Genomic DNA, 25,379 nt, shown 5'->3' on the forward strand with positions numbered 1-25,379 from the left:
TGTATTGACTAACGGGGTGAGTTGGCGGCGGGCGAGGTGTGGAGTGGTGTGATGTATCGAGGAGAGAGGTGGTGAGGAGAGGAGAGGAGAGAGGAGCAGAGTTTATTTAAAGAACCTTTTTGGATGTAATTACTCATTATTTTGTAAAATTGCAAATAAATAAGTGATTTACCAAGAAGTCGTATTGTTTTGATTATTTTATTTAAAAAGTAAGGTGTGTTTTGTAATTAAAGTAATAGTCAGAAGTGGGATTACCTATAAAAAAAAGTATAAAAATGAAGAGATCAGAGGGCATCAAGGATATTACGTACGATCAAACAAAGAGTAGAAATGTTCAAATGAATTAATGGCACGAAAGAAAATTTCATCAGAATCGATGACCAAATATTTTCAAGAGAAGGCAGCCATGTGTTTTAGATGTCAGTTAAGTGACCAAGCTTAAGTTAAGTGACCAAGTTAAGTGACCAAACGAAAATGTTTCAGGTGTGGCAAGCTAGGTCACTTGGCGAGCATCTGTAATTCAACAGAAGTAGAATCAAATCCTGTTAGGAAATTTCAATTGATATCACAGTTGAATGATGTGTATAAGAAAACAGTGAGGGTAAATAAGGTCTTTATCAAGGCTTATTTAGATACTGATAGCGAGCTTAATATACTATTCAAGGGAGCATCTAATGCCCTTAAACTCAAACTAATGCCTAAAAATATAGTGTTAAAAAGATTTAACAGTGATCCAGTTCGAGCATTAGGAGGGGTACAGTTTGAATTATCAATCGACGAGGAACATTTCAAAACATCTGCTGTAGTAACAAACGTCGATTTGGGTGATATAGCTTTTAGAAATAGGCCAGATCGTTATAAATCAAAATGACATAACGCCAAAAGTGTCTCAGTTTGGCGCTTAATTATCACGAGCAACAACTACCCCCAATGATTTGTGGAATATCGCCGTGTGTGACGCTGCTAGCTATTTCAGAGTAGAATTAGTCGAAGACACTTCTGTACCGATTGGGGATAATTTGGTTCAAGTAACCATATGTGACGCAGATTGCGGAGATTACTGTACGAGGCCCAGGCAGTTCAGCATAGGTAACGTAGTATATTCCGTAGCCAGCTCCGTGCTACGAAATGGGAACGGCTTCATAAGAGTCTGCAACATTGGTACCCGTACCGTTGGTTGGAAAAAGGGAACAACGATCACCCGAGCTGAAAAGTGCATATTGGACCCAGAGGTGAGATCACACTGTTTTACTTTGAGGAGAGGAGTGTTCTGATAATTATAATGAATTTGAAAATATTGATGTCGTTGATATTGAGAATAATGATCAAGTAACATTAGTTAATCTTTTAAAGTCGTATGGGGATTGTTTAAAAAGCCGTATAGACTAGTGCTTACGGAAAGGGAAGTTGTAAGGACAATTTTAAATGATTTAATAAAAGGGGATATTATTAGAGAATCGAATTCCCTATAAGCATCTCCGATATTATATAGTACGAAAAAAAAATGGCGATTATAGATTGTGTGTCGATTACAGGGAGTTAAATAGGATTACTATTAAAGATAGATTCCTTATGCCTCATACAGATGACCAATTAACAAAGTTGTCGTTTAAACAATATTTTATAAAATTAGACTTATTTTCCGGCTACCATCATTTATCAATTAGAGCAGATTCTATCCATAAGATGGCATTAATTACTCCTGATGGTCTTTATGAATATTTGAGGGTAACATTCGGGTTAGCCAATGCACCGTCAGTGTTTATGAGGGTAATTCAAAAATTAGTGAAACTTGTGGGTAGTGATGAAATTGTAACCTTTATGGATGACATGTTACTATCAACTTTAAGCTTATCTAATGGTTTAAAATTATTAGAAAAGGTATTATCTCAGTTGCGTAAAGCAGATTTAAAATTAAACCTTAAAAAGTGTTTATTTCTTAAAACAAAAGTTTCATTTCTGGATTATGAGATTAGTTCGGAGGGTTTTAGGCCCGGTAATCATAAAATACACGCAGTGGAGAATTTCTCTAAGCCAAATAATCTACATCAATAATGACAGTTTTTAGGACTGTTTAGTTACTTCAGAAAGTTCATTAATAAATTTGCAATCATAGCGAAGCCGTTGATCTAACAAAAAAGAAATCTGAATGGATCTGGGATAATAAACATGATGATTGTTTCGATTCATTAAAACAAAGGTTATGTTCCTGACCTGTGTTGGCTTTATACGACCCATTACTACCTTGTGAGATACATACTGACGCAAGTAAAATAGGGGTAGCGGGAATTTTATTCCAACTCCAAACGGATGGCGAATTAAAACCATTCGTTTATTATAGTAGAGTTACTTCTCTCGTAGAAAGTATGTATCATAGTTATGAACTTGAGACGTTAGCTGTCGTTGAATCTTTAAAAAACTATCGTATATATGTTTATGGATAATTAATTAAAGTAGTTACCGATTGTTCAGCTGTATGGTATACATGCTCAAAAAGGATTTAATCCCTCGGATAGCAAGGTGGTGGCTTACGATCCAGGAATACGATATTCAGATCGAATATAGACCGGGAGATCGTATGACGCATGTTGATGCTCTCAGTCGCAATCCGACAAAAGGTGAAACTAAGTCAACAAAACATTCGATATTCTCAAGTGTTCGATAGTAATATAAATATGATATCTGCTGATGACTGGAATTTGACTATTCAGTTGCAAGATGATAAATAAAATTGCATAATAAAGCAATTATCAGAAGGTCAGGCTTGTACTGATGTTAAAAATAATTATAAAATTAAAAATAATCGATTATACAGGAAAACTATAAATGGTGATAGGTTAGTTGTTCCTTCCTTTGCAAGATGGAAGTTTATGTAAAAAATCCACGATCAAATAGGTCATATCGGCTTGAAACGATGTGAGGAACTAATTAAATCGGATTATTGATTTCCTAAGATGTCTCGTTTTATTAAAAAATATGTGAATCATTACTTGGAGTGTTCATATTCAAAGGAGATTATGGTAAACGAAGTGATGAGTTACATCCCATTCCTAAGCCCTCCATCCCTATGGAAGTAGTTCACATTGATCATCTCGGGCCTTTTGGTAAAACTAGAAAGGGTCATCAATATTTTTTAATTATAGTAGATTCCTTTTCAAAGTTTTTGTTAGCGAGACCATCTAGAACAATGAGTTCCGTAGAGACTGTTACAATTTTAAAAGATATGTTTAGTTTGTGCGGTTATCCGAGGAGAGTAGTATCGGATAGAAATTTATCTTTTACTAGTAGAATTTTCACCATACGTTAAATACTATAGCATATCCTTGCGCAAATGGACAGGTTGAACGATACAACCATACATTATTGGATGCTATGCGTACTCGTAATATAGATCCTAACATGTGGACAGAGTGTATACCCGATGTGGTTTGGGGAATTAATAATACAATTAACGAAAGTCTAGGTTATCGCCCTTATGAAATTATGTTTAGTCATAGAGGTCGACTTATGCCTGATTTGATCGGGAACGAAAATTTTAAGCCGGTTGACGAGAAACGTAAAAATGCTTCCGAGCGATTTAAACGAAAAGCCATAATTATGAAGAACAATTATGAAAAGCTTCGTAGACCTGAGAATAAATTTGACAAGGGTGATTTAGTTCTCTGAAAGCAATCGCCCATGGGAAGTGAAGTTAAAAATGTAAATAGTAAGTTGCAAGTGTTGTATTCTGGGCCTTACATTGTACAAAGGTTCTTGGTAATGGGCGGTATGAAATCCGTAGCGTTATAAAAAGTTTTCAGAATTGTTGCAGCAGATTCTCTTACACTATATCGTAGTGCTCCAGACTGTAGTGAGACTAGTAGTGATGATGACGTGGTCACTAGAGATGATCTTATCGATTTATTGGAAAGCTAAGTGAATGTTTGCGCCAATTGCGTTGCAATTATTCCAGGATGGCCGACTGTAACAAAAAAAATAAGAGGAGCTGTATTGACTAAGGAGTGAGTTGGCGGCGGGCGAGGTGTGGAGTGGTATGATGTATCGAGGAGGGGAGAGAGGTGTTGAGGAAAGGAAAGGAGAGGGGAAGAGAGTTTATTTATAGAACATTTTTGGATGTAATTACTCATTATTTTGTGAAAATTGGAAATAAACAAGTGATTTACCAAGAAGTCGTACTGTTTAATTATTTTCTTTAAAAAGTCAGTTGTGTTTTGTAATTAAAGTTATAATATTATAACTATAAACTGAGAAATATAAACATCTTTATTACTATTACTCCTTCCTCGTAGAGAGCAGACGTTGTGTTGGAGCTTCATTTAGTAGAATTATATTCTGCAAGAACCGGAACAAGACAAAGTAGTTTTTGATGAAATAAAAATATATGAAAGGGTTAAGTTTTATTTTGTCATAGTATTTGATAATTAGAACTTATTTTATTCTCTTTGGTTTAAGCATAATTTAACATACAGTTGTAAGTCATCAACAAAATAATTCTCTCTAAAAAATCGTTAAGTGGACTTATATTATTATATGTCAATCATGGTGCTCGACTAATGGTGTCGGAGTAGGAAGCACTTTGTCGTTTTTGAAAAGAGTCACCGATGACTTTATTCTTGAATGTCGTCAGGATCTCAGACCCTTGAAGGTTACCTCATAGACGGTTAGATGAATCCCTTACTTCGAAGAAGTCCGATCCCTGCAACATCTCGAGCGAGACTATCTATAATTAATCTGTACTCTCGCCTCTATTTATACCAACATTGTTGTGACTTCACTTGCACATGTGGCTACGCAGGTGGTTATGCGGGTGACACCTGATAATTTCAACTAGCCTCAATCATTAGTTATTCAAATAATAAGAATTGCGCCGATATGTATAAAGATTTATTAAAACTCTCCTCACAATATTGATTTCCAAGAATTTCAGAAAAATAATATTTCCAAATAAAAAAACAGAAAACTCTATTCTTTAGATTATTAATAATAGGTAATAGCCTTCATCAAAAATATTCCATTTTGAAATGAAAGATTCGTGCTTAATTCCCTATCTATTTTTGGAACTAACGACTTTTTAAATCACAATTTAGATTGAAGGTACATCAATTTTAATACATTTATTTGTAGAGCTTGAACATCATGAATAATGCCATACTTGAAGCTCACGGTTGAAGAAGTTACAATTCTAGTTGCAAGGATTCCGAAACTAACCAAAAGCAGCTTACTTGCGTCATGAAGTATGTTATTGGAGTCTGTAAGAAACTTATGCACTTAGCACTGTCTATCAGGATAAGGACGAAAAATTAATACAATAAGCTACTGAAAACATCCCTAGCCGATTACTGATATCATTGTATACTAAAACGAAATTGCTTAACTACGTCTTGTTTTTAATGTTCAACATAATAAATAGGATGCAAACTTATTACGTTGAAAATAAAATGTAAGTTTCAGATAAATTTATTAGACTTGCACATTATTTTAATTTGCTTTTCTTTTCTAGTCATATATTTTTTTAGACAGAATAAAACAGTCTTTTACATGCAAACCTAATAAGAGGATATGTTTTCTTATTTAGAAGTGCTTTAATAAAAACGATAAAGGACTTTTCTATAAAATTCCAAGAGAATGGTAACTTTATATGTCATAGAAAAGTGCTATTACCTTGAGAGCTTTCTAAAAATTTTCTTGTCGCAAAATATCAACATTGTTTCAAATGAAGAGCAGCACATAGGACACCGGGAGAGTCGAGCTAATATAACTAAATTTTATTTACTTTGTTGATTGACCACTCTAATCCCAAGAAAGACTGTTTTGAATTTCAAAAGTTCTTTTTGTTTTACATAGACCATTAATCAAGAAAGGGTTATAGTAGTATATAAGGTCGAACATCAATCATAACGGTGCAGAAACTGAGAAAATTTGTTTTTCTTTATGGGCTTCTACACCTTGTTATATTATGATATATCTGACAAACCTAAACGGATAATTTTTTACCTGCAACAAAAGGTTCGATTTGACTCATAGCTTATTACGAAATGATTCGATTTTGATAACGCCATTTTTGTTGAATGCGGTATATTTGAAAATGGATATATATATGTATATTAAATAAGTCCTCTCATGTGAAAGTAATATAGTGGTACTCTAGTAACCAATAAACAAAGAAAAGTAAAAATATTTAAATTTAAACAAATAATAAAATTATATTAATGATACAAAGTAAATGTTTCGGTGATAATAATTAACAAATGCCTTACAAAAAACCTCCAGTCTTTGCCCTCACATATGTGTTTATTTGTTTTGTCGCCTTCGGGAGTTATTTAATTAGATTGTTTAGTGTAGACTCAAATCACTTCGGTAAACTAATGTTAATTTAAGAAGTTATTAAGGTTAAATAAAAATGGCTTGATGTTTTTGGGTTCCCAATTACTTATTCAAAAGTTTTTTAAAGGTCAGGTTAATATTGCCTGACTAACTGTAAGTAATTTCTGAAACCTAAAAATATATTTATTTTGAAAAGGAAGCTATTTAAAATGGTTGAGGTCACGGGCAGTACTAACAAAAAAAATCATTTATATCATTTAAAAGGTATTTAATATTTCTTGTCCACTCTGGTAGCTTACTTCGAGGTGAGTGCTATTATGAATTTTAAGCGCTTAAATATCGTTACCGATTCCGTTGTCATATAGTTCTGCAAACAATTTGAGGACATAAAACACATGTTTTTTATTGATAATGATTAATCCTTCTTTCAATAAATCTTTATATTCTGTCAAACCTTCAATTTTTGGATAAATATATGACTCTACTATTCACAGCTGTAATAATTAATTAACTCTTTATATAAAAGCTATCGCATTTCCATAACACGCTAGCTTTTAATTATACAAAAGTTCGTAGTAAATAATAGTGAAGTGAAACAAATGTATGTACATCAAATAGTCATTATTCTAGTCAATCGTTACGGTTAATTAATGCGGTTAGTTACATTGTGAAATACATTTTCATTTACTTATCGCGCTAAGCTGATTATATGTGTGTTTAATTATAGACATAGCATGCCACTGCCTGAGTTAATATATTTAATCAAACTAATTCGATTGCTTTTAAGATAATTTAATTTTATACAATAAAGTATTTTTCACAATATTCATTGTTATTTGATGAAACCTAGCGGCCACAAAGAAGATTAAACGTCGATGCTAAACTCATTATGATAATAAAAAATTTTGACAACAATATTTACGCCTTTTGCATATGAATAGGTGGTCCAGATATATATTATTCTTTGATTGGTAAGATATACATATATGTCATTGATGAAAAAATAAAACAAAGTTTAGTCTGTATTTGTTTAATCATTAATTAATATTTATGTAATTATGGTGTTAAAATACATTTTAAGCATTACCTTTTGATGATTTATTATTTAAACCGATAGATTAGAGTTCGTATATAGAAAGCCAGTCCTCAAGCGTCCAACAAAACGCTGAGCTATTACCGATAATTACCGAGTTCCGTTTGAATCAAACCCCATTGAGAATATAAGGGAGTATCCACTTCACCTGTCAATTATAGAAAAGGAATTAATTACATTAATTCGTTTCCTTTTCATTTCTTTTTGTTTCTACTCATTTACTATTCCATACTACATTTGCAATAATTTTCCTTTTTTTGCGTATTATTCTTACTAGTAGAAAATCGATAATTTTGTCGAAGAATAGACATAATCATTTAAAAATATTGAAGTATTTAAAATATAATTAGACTGAATATATAAACTAGGTATAAAGTAGATATAGAGAATTAAGTACCTGCTCGAGGTCTTAGAAATCATCGGGATGCGGATAGAGGAAGTTCGGTTAGGTTGGATATATTTACTTCGGTAGTCCCCCAAGCTGCTTTGATCGTTCGCGACTGTTTAGCAGTTTGTTCCAAATGAACTTAACCACTCCTAAAGAACTCAGAATATGTTCATTCAGTCTGTGGAGGAGTAAGATTTACATATAGTAGTGACATATAGTAACCCTACGATGTCCTTTCTGGTTCCAATTGGCCAGAGTCAGTTTTGGTCGTATGGTTGTGAGTTCAAGGCTCGTTGCTTTTCTCGCCATTATAGAAACCGGTCCGGGTTTTGTAGTAGGTAGGTGGGGATAATACGTTATCATTATCACGTACTTCTCTCCCATTCGCCTCCTGAATGATTTCTAATTTCTAATGGCAGGGCACTCTAGATCTATTTATCATAAGATTGGGAACTGTTCAACGCACATTACGCAATGTACAGTACCTAATGGCCTAAACGAACATGTCCTAGGACGTTACAACTGACATCAACAGCTGGCTATTCGAGAATTTGGACGTGGTGCTGTGATACAATGGAGTACTCCGATAAATATGAGCATATTGTAGATAACCGGCGGTAACGCGGGTCAGTAGAGTAAGGCAGATTGATGACCTAGAGTCCTGCTAGCGAACATAGTGGGCCCAAGTCCTCGTTTGCCGGAAGCTCCATATAAAAATCTCATGCATGGTATGCAGTAATGCATTCTCTAAAACTTTAAAAAATTATTTCAGTAATACTCGGATAAAGCAAGAAAGGTGTTTTAATAGGTTCATGTATGAATTATTAGGTTTAAACCGATAACAAAGTACTTTATACATAGACTGTTCTGAGTGCACTGCAACATATTAGCTAAATTAAAGAAAACTTGCGAGAACTAGAATATTGAAAAAATATTTAGCGATCACCAACTTATAACATGTTCTTATTAAAATTGCACGAAGTTAATACCGTTCGACTTCTAGGCTAGATTTTAAGTTCCTCTATTATTACGAAATTTGTTAAAGGACTAATAAACCTCCAAACATTTTATAAGGTTTCGAGAACATTGAATAATAAGAGAACGACGAGGCATTAAAATTTTACTGGAACAGAATTTTCAAACTATGTTTTGAGATATTCACTTTTCAGACACTAAACTATCTTGGTGAAACTAAAACTTGTGATAACTTTTAGGATAACTTCAAAACAATTGCTTCTCAGAATATTTAACTATTTCAATTAGTTAGGTAACTTTGTAGAAAGGTCAGATTATATAACTATGTTAAGAATCTTATTTAATGTTTTCATTGCAGAATTTATGTTCCATTGACTTAAATATTGGATATCATTATAAATATAAGCTTTCTTAGTTTAGATTGAGCGACTTGCATTGATCCTGTTCCTCTACAATAGGTGCACTTTAACATTTATAACACAGATAGCAAACGTAAAAAAAAAGATGTGTGGCACTCGGAGACTGCCGCGGTAAAGCTATTGCATAGCATTTTTTATCAACTTATGCAATTATAATTATATAGTTATTTTATTTATTCAGTATTTTTTTTTTCTTTCATAAGTTTGAGACTTTATATCTTCTAAATATATGAAAAATACCGCGTCAATGGTGTATTTACTTTATATAAAAAGTAAACTGTCGAAGTAAAATGAAAAATTGCCACTTGGATAGAAAAGCAACACACGTTTCAGTGTCGGGTTCTGAATCGCGCTATCAGTATTTTGTAGCTTGCTGACTATATATACGGTTGAGAGTGCTCGTTGCTCGGTAGTGTATTGTTTAATAATTAGAAAGAAATGACACAAAAATATCAGTAGAAATCATGATAGGCAACCGAGATAAAATTTCTCAGCATTCCATGGATTTCACCGTGCGGGTGCCGGATCCATCGCGTTGCAAAGAGATTAGCTTCAACAGTGCCATGGACTTGCGACCCAGGTATAAAGGGGCCCCTATCTAACGCGCGTTAAACCCTCACCTCCACCATCCAAGCTTCAGTCTACCTAATTAAATTTTAAAACTCACCTACTAGGGCTGTCTTTTGATGCACGTTCCAAGAATGAATTAATATTAGTTCTGGACAGGCCCCCAAGTCTTTTAGTAGATTGTAGAGAGATTTAGCCATTATACCTCTTGCCCCCACTTGTAAAGAGTACAAATCCATGATAAACCTATTTCTAGTGAGTTCACATGATGAGATCTCAGACTTTCGCGAGTTTTATATATTTAAATGAAACTAATATATTTCGGATTTACTACGCGGATTTTATTATTTTGAAACTACATAATCCCGACGTTTCGGTTACTTTTCAGCAACCGTGATCACGGGCAGACGAGATGCCCCATGCCGAAATATATTATTCATCTAGTAAGCTCGTAATATTTATTGAGCTTGATGGTATTTTGGGGATGTCTGCTTCCCAAGGAAGCATAAGCTCTATTATCACAGCGGACTTTAAGATTCGCGAATCTAAAAATATGTCTGGTTTGAAATATTCTCTGGGATTTTATATTGCTCTCATACGTTTTCATCTATACAGTCAAATCTAAAACCGCTTTAATGATAGAGTAAGGTTTGATGTTTAATTATATAGCCCTAGTGCCTTCTTGCACAAAACCTATTAATTAAAAAATGCAAAGAATAACAGTTATTACAGTATTAGGACCAGCTTAGTAACACCTTATGTTATAAAATAATAATAAATGACTTTACATATGCAGTTTAGAAATACAACACGTTACTCCGTGAAAAGTTTTATATAATAGCCAAATGATATATTTTTTTTATTGTCTTAGTTGTTACAATTTAATAATATTGTAAAATTCTATAACTCTTGAAATAATCAACCTTCTAATTTAGTTTAACCTTGATAAATTAACATTCAACGATACATTTCGATGGTAAAAGGTCCCACAAATAATAGTAAAAAGATTATGTCGATTCCAGAAGTCAAATATAAGGCAATATTACAAAATTAGACACCAATATTGGATAAAAATAGGACAATCCATTTGAAATATCATGAAATAAATTACTCATGGTTTCAAGCATCTAGGTGTTCCTCAAAAAGCCAGCGAGGTGTTATTAAAATTCATTAGTCTCAACTTGACGACTGCAGTTTGCTCATCAGACCGGTGTCTTTTTATACTGTCCAGAAACTAAATAATATAAAACATGAGTAAATATACTCTTAAATATGGAATGGCACAATTTCACTTTAATATTATTACAGAAATAAACATAACTTTAAAAGTTTTCACGAGTATTTTAAATACTGACGATCTGGAGTTTGACTTCGAAAACGTATAACTTTGCACAAAAAAAATATTAAAACACTTCAAAACAAATAAAATATACGTCGGTCGTTACTGTATACTTAGAGTGGCAAAGAAATTAAAGTAATACATAGACAGAACTGTTAGACTTGTGAAAGTTTAATAAAGATATATATTAAAGTGAAGACAAATTAATGTCACAACAAATATTGGGGAAACAGATGTTGGGTACTGATACAAAAAAGGCAAATTAACAGGTGCACATTAATAAAATAAAATTGATTTCAGATAATAATGTAATTTGTTTTATTATCAATCCAATGCTCAGGGTGGCTGGGATCAGACAGGCTTGAAAAGAAAGGCCATATGTAAATGTCTTTCTTCAGGCATAAGTCCGATACGCGTGATGTCAATCTTGTGCCACTTAACACCACCAAAACACAAGTATGCTTTTTTAAGATCCAAAAGGAGTCCGTTTACTACAATTCAAATTTTTCAAAATATAACCTTACAATACTTTAGGAACTTATTACGATTTTTGTTTCCGTGAGTACTTAGTTGTCGTATCTTTGTAAACTTTTTTATTAGTGGAATTATCTGAAAGATTTTCAATTATTTTGCCATCATAATCACTCGTAACCATTGTTACGGTCGCGTTTCCCTTATTTGCATGGAGAATAGTAAGGTCTTTATTGTTGCGGAGTTGTTTAAGTGAGAGTTAGCAGATTTTGAAAACACAATAGCCGAACCAAGCTACTACATCCGGTTTGACAAAACACAGATTTTTGTTCTTGAAGAATGGTACATATCAACATTCATCCGCGAGGCTATTGAAATACAATAAAGAAAACATTCTAATTTCAAAAGAGGAGATGGCTAGCAATGACCTAACACCTGGGATCCCCTCAAGAAAATATAAAATTCCAAGTCCGTGATCACACTTCCAGACCTCAAGTTACAGTTAAAACATCTGTGTGCATCCAAAGCAAAACCCAAGATAATTTAAAAATCGTTGGCAGTACATGTAAAAAAACAAAACTGACTGACAAATACTTTCACGTGATCACGGTTGCTGTAATGAAAGCGAAACGTCTGAAAATGTAAAACTAAAATAATGAAATCGCGTAGTTATCAAAATACAACTTCATATCAAATGTGTACACGCGACAATGTTAGATAGCATCTACAGCTTCCTCCATTATTATTATTATTATTATTTTTATTATTAATTATTTAACTTATTATTTTTGAGCATATATCTAAAACATTAACTGGAAGCCATAAACTTCCGGCACAAAATGACGATAATGACTATTCTTCTTTAGCTATTGTGTATTTTTATCATCATTTTTTATTTTAATAACGCAAACATATATCGAAAATAAATAAAATTTGCCTTTAAGTTACCTTATAATATTTTCTACCTTCTATTTCAAAAATACGTTTCTATTGAAAAGATTTTACTAAAAATACTTTACCGATACGGAAGCTGAATCTTCTTATTTATTGAGTTTTGTGACGTCCCCGAATGGAGCGGACTTAAGTGCAGTTTCATTGGTACGAGCGTTCGTATGGGAAACGTTACTTTGCGACTATTGTTATTTACTACAAACGGTTATTTCATAGCTTTATTTTGAATAATATTAGGGACAGAAAAGCACTTGATTTAGATTGGAGCCGCAAACATACTGAACGATATCATATATTTCGACGTCACGTTTTAGGTCCTAAAATTAATAGCCTGGAACAAATATCTTAAAAAATGACTTGAATTATTTATCTTGAATTTATAATATGAAAATCTTCATACAGGATTATTATTATGGTCTGTACGTTGTCAACTGTGTTAGGATGTTACTCTATGGATGATGAGAACTTAAGGGTTTATAATCTCTTTTGCTCGCTACTAATTGAGTTTCATATTTTTGTAAATTGTTATATTGTTTTCTATACATAAGTGTAAATCTGTAAATAAACTCAGAAAGAAGATTACGCATAAAGTAAATATTTAATAAGTTTCTAAAAATTAACTTCTAATAAATTCAACAATGTAGCTTTTGCATGACTTTGAAAAATATATTTTCAGAATTTGATAAAGTAGAGACGAAACCTCTTAGCATACAATGAATTCACCGTGCGGGTGCCGGGTCCATTGCGTTGCAGGGAGAGGAGCTTCAACAGTGCCTGGGACTAGCGACCCAGGTGTAGGTTTAAGGGGCCCCTAACTAACGCGCGTTAAACGCTTACCTCCACTGTCCAACCTCCTCTCCCTACCTAACCATATTTGAAAAGAAATTACATTTTGTAAATATACTCGTATATATATACGATAAAGCTATAATTTTGTTCCTCGAACTTGATGCGATATTTAGAGTAATATATGTGATGAATGCATGTTAAGGATAATGATGAGGAAATTACAACGTTAGAAGTTTTTGTTTACACTAAAACACAGTTATTCATTATATCCACCCGAATTAGTGTGGCTTTATCATGTCGGTTGATAAACCAATAATGGACATAATATAGCCTTTTGATGAAGGTAACTCAGCTCGAAGTAACAAAAACCTTTGTTGAGAAACAACGCTGGGTGTAAGATATTGTAATAACATCAGTAAGCATCTAATGAACTGACAACAGTAAGTTTCAAAACGTTTGTAACAAACGATTCCAATCTCAATACACTCGTAATAAGAACAGTAATTTACACTCTCGAGCGACTATTTAAACTGTCACCTTGTACTTCGGCTCGTGTCTCGTCTCGCGACTCATACGCAAGTGTAAATCCCGGGTTAGACACCCACAAAACATCTCATATAAATTGTTTTGGATATAAAAATGTCCACTTTCCAATTTCCAAAAGTATATTTAAACTACGTCTCGATCCGAAACAAACAGTAATATTATTTCAAAAAGCTATTAATTTTAAATGAAAATATAAAAGCATCGTAATTAAGAAGTATTTGCGAAACGCAAAAGGAATTGATTGTATGTGTACATATTTTGTAAAATTACTCAAACATTTGTTTCAAATATAAACGTTACGTCTCCTTTGTTTCTTACCGTAACATTGCCTGTTGTTTCTTACCCTCGTTAAAGGTTTGAATAAAATGTCACTGTCGTGACTTTACTTCGACCGACATCCTTTGTATAAAGTACTAACAAACGGAGATCAAGATATTTATGTTATAATGGTATTACATCTAAGTCGTCCTCATAAAATAAAAATAAACACATCTTATTGAGATGATATTTAAAAAAAGATAATACACAAAGTAAATAAATAAAATAATACACAAAGTATTTTATGGGAAAAATAAAAAAAATTAACAAACACTAAAATACATCTACACAATAGTTAAAATAACATTACGCCAGCTCCAAATTCATAGATTTACAAAAAATCCACTGGAACAAAAAAATCCTAATTTAATGTGACAAGCTGATTGACTAATTGAAAATAAGAATACCTTCCACTAACTCACACTTCAGGCGGAATACATGTCATGTAATTTATTTTACTGTTTTTAATACATATATATATTATCCCAGTACAACAACTTCAAAACTTGTCTTTGTTGTGGCACAACACTTATTTGTTACGTCACATTTCTTTATTTGTAACCAATTTGCAATATCTTCTTGTTACTTTCTATTAATAAAATATGTTTTGATTCAATGTGTAAATTTTGCAGATTTATCATTGACATGACAAAAAAATCTTCCGTAGTACATTTCGATGACAATAACACATGGAAAAGTATTTCCAAGCTTTCTTTTAAAAGCTATCAAAGGAAACGTCATTATACTACTAGGTTTAGCTTCAACATAACAAGAAAGTATATATGGGAATAAAGTTCTGATTTTTATATATATTTTTTCTTCTACAGCCATGAATTCAGGTGTCATAATTTAATAAGTAAAAAAAGACACGTGTCTTCCCACGGTAGACCCAGAAAATAACAATCACTTTAGTTACAGACAATTAAGGTTTTGTAAAAATCGGTCATCAGGCCATTTGCGGGTCCTCTCTCCCAGGTTACCTTCAAGTCCAAAAAGCTTTTGATACTGTTTGTCACGATATTGTAAACTTTGAAGCTGCGGCACGTTGGCTGGCCTGATTACAGCGGAGACCTCTGGTGTAAGTGATTTGCAGTTTTAGAATGACTACGTGCTACTAATATTGAAACCTAAAAGCTATTACTGAGATGTTGCATTCACCGACTACGACATCACTTCCACCGACTAACTCGTAAAATGACCGCCAAGCACTGTCCATTCATTATAAAAAGAATGTAATAAAAAGAAATAAAATAATAATTAAATTGTTTTACTTACGGGAAGTTGTTATATTATACAATTTTATATTTCCTTTGAAGTCTTATATGCTTCCATAAATAATTCAAAATGATTTTTATCACATCCAAATTGTTACATGAAATTTTTTTCTGATATGATTGCGGTTTTAACCTAATCTTCTCCTCTAACGCTCTGATCCAATTCTTTATACCCACCCCACATTTAGTTTAAGTGAAATATCCTCAGTCAAATAATAGGAGTTCTACAAAAAATATCTTAATTTGACATAAGTTGCTGAAAATTTTTCAAATCAAGGTAAAAACTTTTTTTTGTGACAACTTAACATTAGGGTTTTTATATGCTGTAATAGATTTAAACAAGAAAATAAATTAAGTTTGGTAGGTCAAAATCATTATATCAACCATCATCCACTCTAAACAGAGATATGTTCCAAAGATTAATACAAACCAATGGCGCAGGTTACAGTCCGCCTTAGGTCTCGTCGCCGTTTCCAGACACATTTTACTTCACAATGCTTATTTTACTTACAGAACCCACTCACTGCCTCTGGGGAAATACTTTAGCACAAAATTTGCTCATTCGCTATAGCTTTCACACAATTATACAATACCTTATTTTTAAATGTTTAGACTAATCTCACAGTGAATGTATTTATTTTATATCCTCGCCTTATTAGGGTAAGCTCAGGTAAGCCATTTTAAATTTATAGCCTTTAATTTTGTTCCGTTTTGTAATAAAAATTTACCCATATAAAGATATTTTAACTCTCATAAAATATAATATGTTACAAGTTATGACACGTTCAGATGACGCCTTGATTTTTATGACCGAAGAAGCATCTCAGGTTATTAGTTTATATTAAACTTTAGCTTTTTACGGCTTTCAACATTAACATAAATTTTACTGAACCTCTCGTTAACATTCGCTGTATTCCGTAGTTAAATTATTTAGAAATTTCAAATATCAAACTAATAATGAACATGTATTGTTGACCTTACTTGCCAATAGGTGCTTATGGTTATTGTTGCTGACAGATCTGTAAAAAATAATATCTGCTTGATTTTAAGGTAATCATTTTCACAATGAGTTCCATATTATGTATAGCATCGACCTCACGTAACTCCGATTCCATCAACACATATGCAGATATGAATATTCGCCATACATAGTTTCATAGCAGAAATACATGTTCTAAATTCCTTACATTAAATTTAATTAAATAGATAATACTCACATATATCCGTCTAACATAATTAAAATGCAAGCTTTTTTAATACAAAATTTATTAATAAAAACTAGCGGAAAATAATTAATTCAGTATAATTTCTATAGTTAAATAAAATGAGATTTTGTTTATTAATAAGTTATTCGTCTCGTTAAAAGCGGCACAGAAATAATTAATTTACAGGAAAGTCGGAGTAAATATGTAGTATTTCAAAGCGAATATAATTATTCCTGGTCTATTCATGTGGGTAAAGTAATGAGGTATGTGCTATAAAACGCGAATTCAACATAAAAAATACAGATAATGTTACATGTTATAAAGCATATAGTCGCTGCCTGAACTTAATTATGTGGCTTTCACGCATTTCCTTAGTATTAGTATTACAAACTACAGGTACTACACTCGAATATTTTTTGAGGATTTTATTTTATGTAATCGTGTCTTGTTTCCCTCAGTATCAGATTTAGTTACAAGTTGTTTATTTAAAAATTAAATTTAAATTTATTTTTACCAGGTTACTCATATCCATCCGACATTATACTACCAGGCAGGATTCCAGTTTGGGATACCAAGGAAGAAACATCGTTCGCGTCAGATGAAAGAATTGTAGGTGGAGAAGAGGCAAACATAGAGGACTACCCTCATCAAATTGGCTTTCTTTTTCAACAGAACAATAACACTTATTTTTGTGGTGGATTTATTATCAGCGAATATTACATATTGACTGCTGGCCATTGTTCTCAAAAGTTAGTTATTATAAAAAAAAGTTTTTTTTAATATAATAATCTGTTTAACTAACGTTCAAGATTGTATAAATATACTAGTACATATACATACCATTAAAGCCAATATCAAACAGAACTTCTTTATATCGTTACACCGCTATACATGAATGCATGTCTCGTAATTTTAGTGTTGATCCCACGACGGTTGTCCTTCGAGCTGGAAGCTCGTTTCGTAATAATGGAACTATAATACCAATTGATGAGATTGTCGCTCATCCAGAGTACGACAACCCACCTTATGACAAAGACGTTGGTTTCATTCGAACCACTGAAGCAATGCAATTTAGCGACACGATGAAGCCCATACCACTAGTGTCGAGAAATGAAAAGTGCAGAAGCCAAGTTGCCATCAGTGGTTGGGGCCGGACATCAGTATGTACTGTATTTATTTTTCAAAGGGTTTGTCAATAGACGTGTAAAGTGTAACTTTCAGTAATTTTAGCAAGGAGCATCTTCAATACCGCTGAGATTACGAGATGTGAAAGTACCCGTCGTTGGACATTCTAGATGCAAGAGATCATATCCTGATATATTGACCCGTAACATGATTTGCGTTGGTAATTACATATTAGGAGGAAAAGGACCATGTCAAGTAAGTAAGCATTTTAAAAATATTTAATTGCAATAAAATATGACCCAACAATAGTTGGATTGGAACCTGTAATATTTGGGATTAAACCCCCGCTACTTAAGACATATATTCCTCATTAGATTTTTTATTCTACTCTATTTATTTATATTTTTATTCAAACTGTTAGCTTGATGTATCCCCGAGATATTATACAAATATATTTACATATTTTGAAACATTTTTTTTACCAAATTAAAGTGAAATAAATTTTACTCTCATTACAGGGTGACTCAGGTGGAGCAGTAGTTTACGACGGTAAAGCTTGTGGTATTGTGTCCTTTGGAAGAATATGTGCTCAACCCTTATCACCGAGTGTTTGTGCTGATATATCAGCAAAAGACATTAGAGATTTTATATTTGATAATACTGGTGTATGAAAAAGTTATAATTGAAGCGCTTGCATATATTGCATGAAAATAAAATAATAAATATATTATATAATTTATAATGAAAGGCAAAAAAAAACTTGATTAAAGTGTATATGCATTTTATAATTATATATCCTGCAGGTGATCTGTTGAGTACAGAACTGGTATATTAACCAAAACCTAATATTAGTGAGATATTAATATTTGTAATTTGACTTTTCATACATTCATACTTCTTATTTTCATTGAATTTAAAGAGCAAAATATAATTACTTTTTGTTTCATTATTTAAGTTTATTTTCCAACTTAACAAACAAATGTGTTAATTAGTACATTTAAATAATATTATAATTCTTGCCGAAATTTTAAGGAAAGAAAGTGTAAAAGTGTAATTGAAAAGTTTTAAAAACATTTGTCTTCTACACATATTCGTTATAAATTCTCAATTCTTTCCTGCTTCTTTTGTCAACCTAGTTATCGCCAGTTTTAAATATTTTCAACAACTCTCAGCAAAAAAAAATTTAGAATATAAATATTTATTAATAAAAGCATTGAAAAAACTTTGAATAAAAAAGATTATTACAGAGATATATGCATAATTCACATCCGATGTTACATGACGTGTTGTCATTAACTTACTATATTATAATAAACCCTTGCCAATTGAAAATCAATTGAAAAACTATGTTGATGTTACGTCCCTGCGGAGATTACCTGAAAGTTAAATAAGTCAATTGAATTCTCTTTGAAGCAAAATATTATCGATAAACAATAATATCTTTATCCACAACATTAATAAAGTGCAATAGGAATATAATTTTTTAACCAACAAAAATTTTGTTGGGTAAATACTCAGTGTTAAAATAACATAAAAATATATAAAAAGCGGAAAACCGTTATCTTAGTAACTATTTACACTCTACTTATTGCTTTTTCCATTATTTATTGCTTATGTGGATTGTTTGGGAAATGCAGAATTAAAACGTTGCAAGAATATTTAAAAGATTTGATGCGATTTCTCTCAAATTAGTTAAGTCAGACCCAAAGGGCCAAAGACTCTATGCGGGGATGGGGTAGTCTCGAACTTCTACAAGCTTTCAATATGTAATGACCGTTATTCATCATGGATTATCGGAAAGCTTTCTATGAAGTGTTGAGCCTTAATGCTAATGTAGAGACAGTCTTAATATATTGCTTGACGCTGTCGGTGGTGAAAGGAATCATGCCTAAACTTCTCCTCCTCTGCGAGGATTTTGTCAAAAAGTATATTTGATTTTTTATAAATACTATACTTGAGTTTTAATTAGGAAGCTTACAAGATGTTCACTACTTAGCTAGATTTTTATTATCTTGTAACACTCAAACAGATCTTTCGTATATTCCATCCACGTCATAAATAAATAAATTATCTAAAAGAAAACAACTTTGAAAGATTTTTATTACAAAAAAAAAGGATTTCCAAATTGAGAAAACATTTTCTTTCCGTTTTATAATTGTATATAATGAAGTTTTGGTCGCCAATATTAAATTACCATAAACAAGTGTGTGTTAATTGTTCTCATTTTATTCGTGTGGAAAATACAATATAATGTTAAATTATATCGAAGCTTTGCTTGGTGGTTCATAAAAATGTATGTGATATAAAGCGGATTTCGCAGTGTATGGAATATTACATTTTTAAATTGCTCTGTTAAATTTACTAGAATTTGATTCAGATTTATGAGGTTTAGTAAGGTTTGTTTTAATAACTCGCATAAAATGAATTTACCATGAGAATTAACTTTCATTTATTTGAACAATGGTGAATTCTTCCAGAAATTATTTTTTTATAAAATATGTATGTTTATTTGTTTCAAAGATGAATAAGATTGAATAAAAATTTAAACAAAACAGTGTATTTAAATTAAAATACAAGTGTTTAGATATAGTTTGAATAAAACGAACATGTGGACTTTTCGCAAAGTTGTTTTGTATATACTAAAAATTAATTTGAAAGGATATTTAATAAATAACGTTAACTTCATGAATAATTTGGAAATGTCTTAAGTGGGCAATCTGTCATGAAATCGGTGGAAGTGAGCCCGGTACAGTGAAAAGATCTAACGAGTAAAGTATCAAATTAGGACTCTTCTAGAGCTGCTCCCCCCACCTTTCGTGATCTATATACTCTTAACCAGTTCAGAGTTCTAACTTTGATAAATTTTGGATTTAACAATTATAAATTTCTTTGTTATGATTCAAATAGCATCTATTCACGGTGTAAAGTTATATCAAACATGTATCGAGCTTGTAGTTCCCTATTCAAGTAAAACTATAAGTGGAGCGTGTAAACTCCGGGGAGTGTCGATGAATTCGAAGTTCTGTTTTCTATTCATGGATTGTTTTATGACTCGTTATCCTATCCTCCTTTACAACGAACCACTTCTGAACGTTGAGTTTTATTCCGATACCTCAGTTGCTGACTACTGTAGTAATTAATTAATATTTATGTACAACCATTTACTTCATTATAATTCTTTTTTAACTACATTCAATTGTAGCGACATGAAGTAAAAGCAATATGATACGAGGACATTTTTCTAATCATCTTCAATTATGATGTTTTTTAAATTAAATCAATACACCGCAGTAATTTTATCGTTCAGGAGAGGATTTCTTTCGTCTAATGAGATCTAAGACTTTCGCGAGTTTTATTTATTTAAATGAAACTAATATATATCGGATATACTACGCGGATTTTATTATTATTTATATACTTGTCTTTAGGAACCCGGACAATACTTTGGGACATACTGTTTATAGGAAACCCACACATACGGACAGGTACCTCAATGGTAACTCATACCACCACCCTATCCAGTTAGCTACCGTTGGCAAATCTTTGTTAAAGAGAGCCCAACACCTTTGTAATGCTGAGCACCTAGAGGCCGAGCTGCAGCATGTAAAACATGCTTTCACCACCAATAACCTGCTCGTGCCGCACCAGCATCGCAAGAACCACTTGAAGCCACCCACAGTTGAACGACAACCTGCAATATTACCATATGTGAAGGAAGTTACTGACAGAATAGGCAAGATATTGAAGAAGTTTTCGATTAAGACTATTTACAAACCACATAAGAAAGTGAGCCAATTCTTGAGACCTAACAAGACCATTGCTTTGCAACAAGCGGGTGTTTACAAACTCAATTGTGATTGTGGCTTATCATACATTGGACAAATAAAGAATCCTCTTCTCTTCTCGAAGGTTAATCCGCGAGGCTATTGAAATTAAAAGACATCCGAATTTCAATAAAGAAGATGGCTGGAATCTATCCAACACCTGGGACCCCCTCCTTAAAAATATAAAATCCCATGTCCGTGACCACACCGCAGGACCTCGCGACAACGTAAGCGCATTCTGCCGGCATCCAGAGCGGTACGTCAGAATATTAAGAAACCGATGGCGGTAGATGATAAATAACAGGACCAACGGACAGACATTCACATCTCGTCTGCCCGTGATCACGGTTGCTGAAAAGTAACCGAAACGTCGGGATTATGTAGTTTTAAAATAATAAAATCCGCGTAGTAAATCCGAAATATATTAGTTTCATTTAAAAGATTTCTTTTGTCGATATTTATATATTGAGGTATTAATTAATTAAACGTATTGTTTAACGCGGCGAGCACCACGCTATAGTGTTCTCTGTATTAACTTATAAAATGAATTCTGAATAAATACCGTAATTGAATGTATTAAATTAAAAAGAGAGAAGAAATATGCATATAAAAATAGGATTATTCTATTTAAAATATCAAAATCGGGTTAACATTATAACTTGATAAATAACCCTTAAAGCGGGAATGATAATAATAAATTAAATAAATTAAAATATATTTTTTTAATTATTCAAGTTTAATTAAAACAATGATTAGTGTGGTAATAATATATACATACAAAGTTGTAGTTCAGAAGATATTCAAATTATATTAGAGCGCTAGTTAGCTCACGGCTTTATACGATTGTGCTAAAGTCGTTCCTTGAGTATTGTTGAGGAATGTTTATTATATTATTAAGCGTATACTCACATTTCATACAACATATCCTAGATATTGAGTTTCAGTTAAATCGTGTTATTTGTTTGTCCAAATTATATTTAAAAATAGGTTTTAGAAACAAACTAACAATGTCATATATTTCTAGAAATGGAATTAGGAGCATAATATTCAATTTAGTGAAAAACAAATACTCTCAACGTGATACGATACTTGAACACTTTCTAAATATTTGACAAATAAAACATATCATAACGAGAACTTCAAAGTATTAAAATAGATTGTTTTTAGTTAAAAAAAATGTATCGAGAGTAATTAAGAATACCTACGTAACAATTATTTACCGAGCTAAAATAAACAGAGCGTCGTTTAAAACGAACGGTCGCGTGTAAATCAATCAGACGTCGGTGTTCCAGTGACGTCTCTGATCACGGCACCATACATTCGCGTGCGGGTATTAGGCATCTGCACTACTGACCTGCCAACCTATACGTGCAAGCCTCTTTTTACATTTAAAATACTTTTTATGGAAATCGTTTGTAAAACTACCATAAATTTTCGAAGACAACAGTCTACCTTTGTCTTTTACTATCGGGAACCATTCAACTGTAATAGAACAATATCGTTATGTTATGAATATTTAGTCATTACTATCAAATTCACTCCTTTTATTCCATATCGCATATATTTTTCACGTTATTGGTTAACCAACAAAATATTTTTAAAACTTTACTTCGATTAGCACTTACAGGAGTGTAATTCATGAACAAAATTACGTCAATGTGTTTGATTAAATAAAGATCTTAAGTGTATTCCAGCAGTTAAGTGAAATGATTTTCTAATAGAATGAAATATTTCATTACATTCATGACCACCTTAACCCTCAAACATATAAGAATATGCATCTTGTATCAATTTTGGACTCAGTAAGCTATGTATGTATGAGGGTAAATTTACTAAAAAATATTCCATTAAATGCAGCTTTTAAAAAACTTATGGAATTTTCTCCGGAAAATACGCTGACTCGACAATACTTAGTAACAAATAGCAAAACATTTTTTATAAAAAAACATTACTACACGGATTTTATATTCTTAAATGATTCTGGCTAAATTTAGGATTTTTTAAACTTCGTGACAAAATTTTTGTGAAACATAATCTTTATAGTAGTATAACAGATTTGCTTAACTTTATTGCACTGAAATAAAGTAAATTAATGTAATAAAATAAAAAGAATGCGTTTCAAAATTTAAACAAGGAAAGCAAAACTTAAAAGTCATATTTGTAGAGGTGTAGTTCTCGTAGCCACCTCAGAAGCCCTTGCGTTATTCGACGAGAGCAATCTCCTTTTAGTTTTCAGCGACCAAGATATTACTGTGAACGGAGCATTTTTACTCCAATTTACTTGTCAGAGCAATATTGCTTTTATAATTACAAGGATAAGAGTTGTAAAATTTTATGTTTGTACAATATAAAGGTTTAATACGGGTTAATCAGTTTCATTGTTTTGTCTCTGTTGAAAATGGTCAAAATCCACGATATAAATTAACCCTGCTTCTACGTTATACAAACGTTTTATAACGGTTCAAGGTTTAATTGTTAATACAAGTTCATATGAACAGATAACCCCTGGGATATGCCTCTATCATTAGATATTGTTCGTTAAAAAATTGTAAATGCGTTTATCATTTTTATGTTGAAAGGGAATCCATATAGAGGTATCATAATTGCAGGTTAAAATGTTTCTTATAAAAATTGCCCTAAATATATATATATATAGTTTAATTTACATAGTGTCTTATTTCATATAATTTATAAATTTTAAATTTTAAATGCGTGGTGTACGGTACGAAATTCAGTCTCAAGAGCGATTATGCTGTTTACTTTTAATATAAGAAGAAGAACAATCAGTTTCTAAAAGTTTTTTAAAATACTCATGTTATAAGTAAGTTATTTATTTTTTTAGTCTAAAATCCCCTATTATTTTATAATAATAGTCTTGTAACATTTAATATAAAATATTAAAAATGAGTTAGATACCGCTAATGTTGTAAATTAAAGCAATGGCTTAAAAATTAATTGAACGCTACGTAATGTAGAGCGTTCATGCGAATTCAGAACTTAATGAGCTGTTGTGGAGAAGACAAATATTTCATTATCTAGATGGATAGGTGGAGAGACTAAAAATTATTTTAGGAAAAGTGGACATCAAAAACGTATTATGGTTAAAGTTACAATATATATCATTCATAAAGAGAGAACAAAATATGTAATTAAACTTTAAAAAATCTAAATAAGCTGGAGACAAATTCTCCTTTTGACATTTGAATACACTGAGGAATTGTAAGCATTTAAAAACACTTCAATTTTGTCCATATTGAATCTCATATATTGTTGATGTTGATTCTTTTGATAAAAAGACAACTATTTACTGATTCACTGATATATTATTATAGACATAACCTAAAAAACTAGCCTTTATATTAATTTAAAAGTATATTTTATCAATTTACCTCGTTTGAATAGATCAGAAATTACATTTCTTGTTCAAGTACAGTAATTTTTGGTACATATTTTTTTTAATAGTTGATTTTATTGACTATGAAAAATTAATTTTTCGTTGTATCTAATTAATGAAAAAGAGGCATCAAGTGATTAATTAAGAAAATTTACAAGAATATGAGAGGTCACATTGTAACCTATTTATAATGTTACTGTTCACCTGCCAATGTATATGTTATATAGGTGAGTTAAATAAGTTAACTAAGTCATATTAAACTATTAAATAATATAATATTTTTATTACTATCAAAATATTAACGATGCTACAATTGACAATAACGGAAAAACTAAATTTAGAATATGAATGAAATCATAGGAAAAATGTTTAGCTTT

The 25,379-nt window shown here is 31.7% G+C and overlaps 1 protein-coding gene across 1 annotated transcript; it reads left to right on the forward strand.

Annotated features, from left to right (window-relative positions):
- The first annotated feature begins 275 nt into the window (after positions 1 to 275).
- LOC116766326 (transmembrane protease serine 11A-like) lies at positions 276 to 18,455 on the forward strand. Its single transcript, XM_061522910.1, has 9 exons — positions 276 to 307; positions 484 to 601; positions 665 to 824; positions 1,048 to 1,232; positions 2,498 to 2,618; positions 17,177 to 17,408; positions 17,576 to 17,819; positions 17,890 to 18,039; positions 18,303 to 18,455. The coding sequence occupies exons 1-9, from the start codon at positions 276 to 278 to the stop codon at positions 18,453 to 18,455; spliced, it is 1,395 nt and encodes a 464-aa protein (XP_061378894.1).
- The last annotated feature ends 6,924 nt before the right edge of the window (positions 18,456 to 25,379 follow it).

Source organism: Danaus plexippus, chromosome 15 (genome assembly GCF_018135715.1).
Source record: "Danaus plexippus chromosome 15, MEX_DaPlex, whole genome shotgun sequence".
Taxonomy (NCBI): Eukaryota; Metazoa; Arthropoda; class Insecta; order Lepidoptera; family Nymphalidae; genus Danaus; species Danaus plexippus.

Coding starts and splice junctions, on each gene's coding strand:
- LOC116766326 (XM_061522910.1), top strand. CDS start 276: ATGAAGAGATCAGAGGGCATCAAGGATATTAC. Junction 308..483: donor GAGGGCATCAAGGATATTAC/GTACGATCAAAC, acceptor AAAATGTTTCAG/GTGTGGCAAGCTAGGTCACT. Junction 602..664: donor TGTATAAGAAAACAGTGAGG/GTAAATAAGGTC, acceptor ATACTATTCAAG/GGAGCATCTAATGCCCTTAA.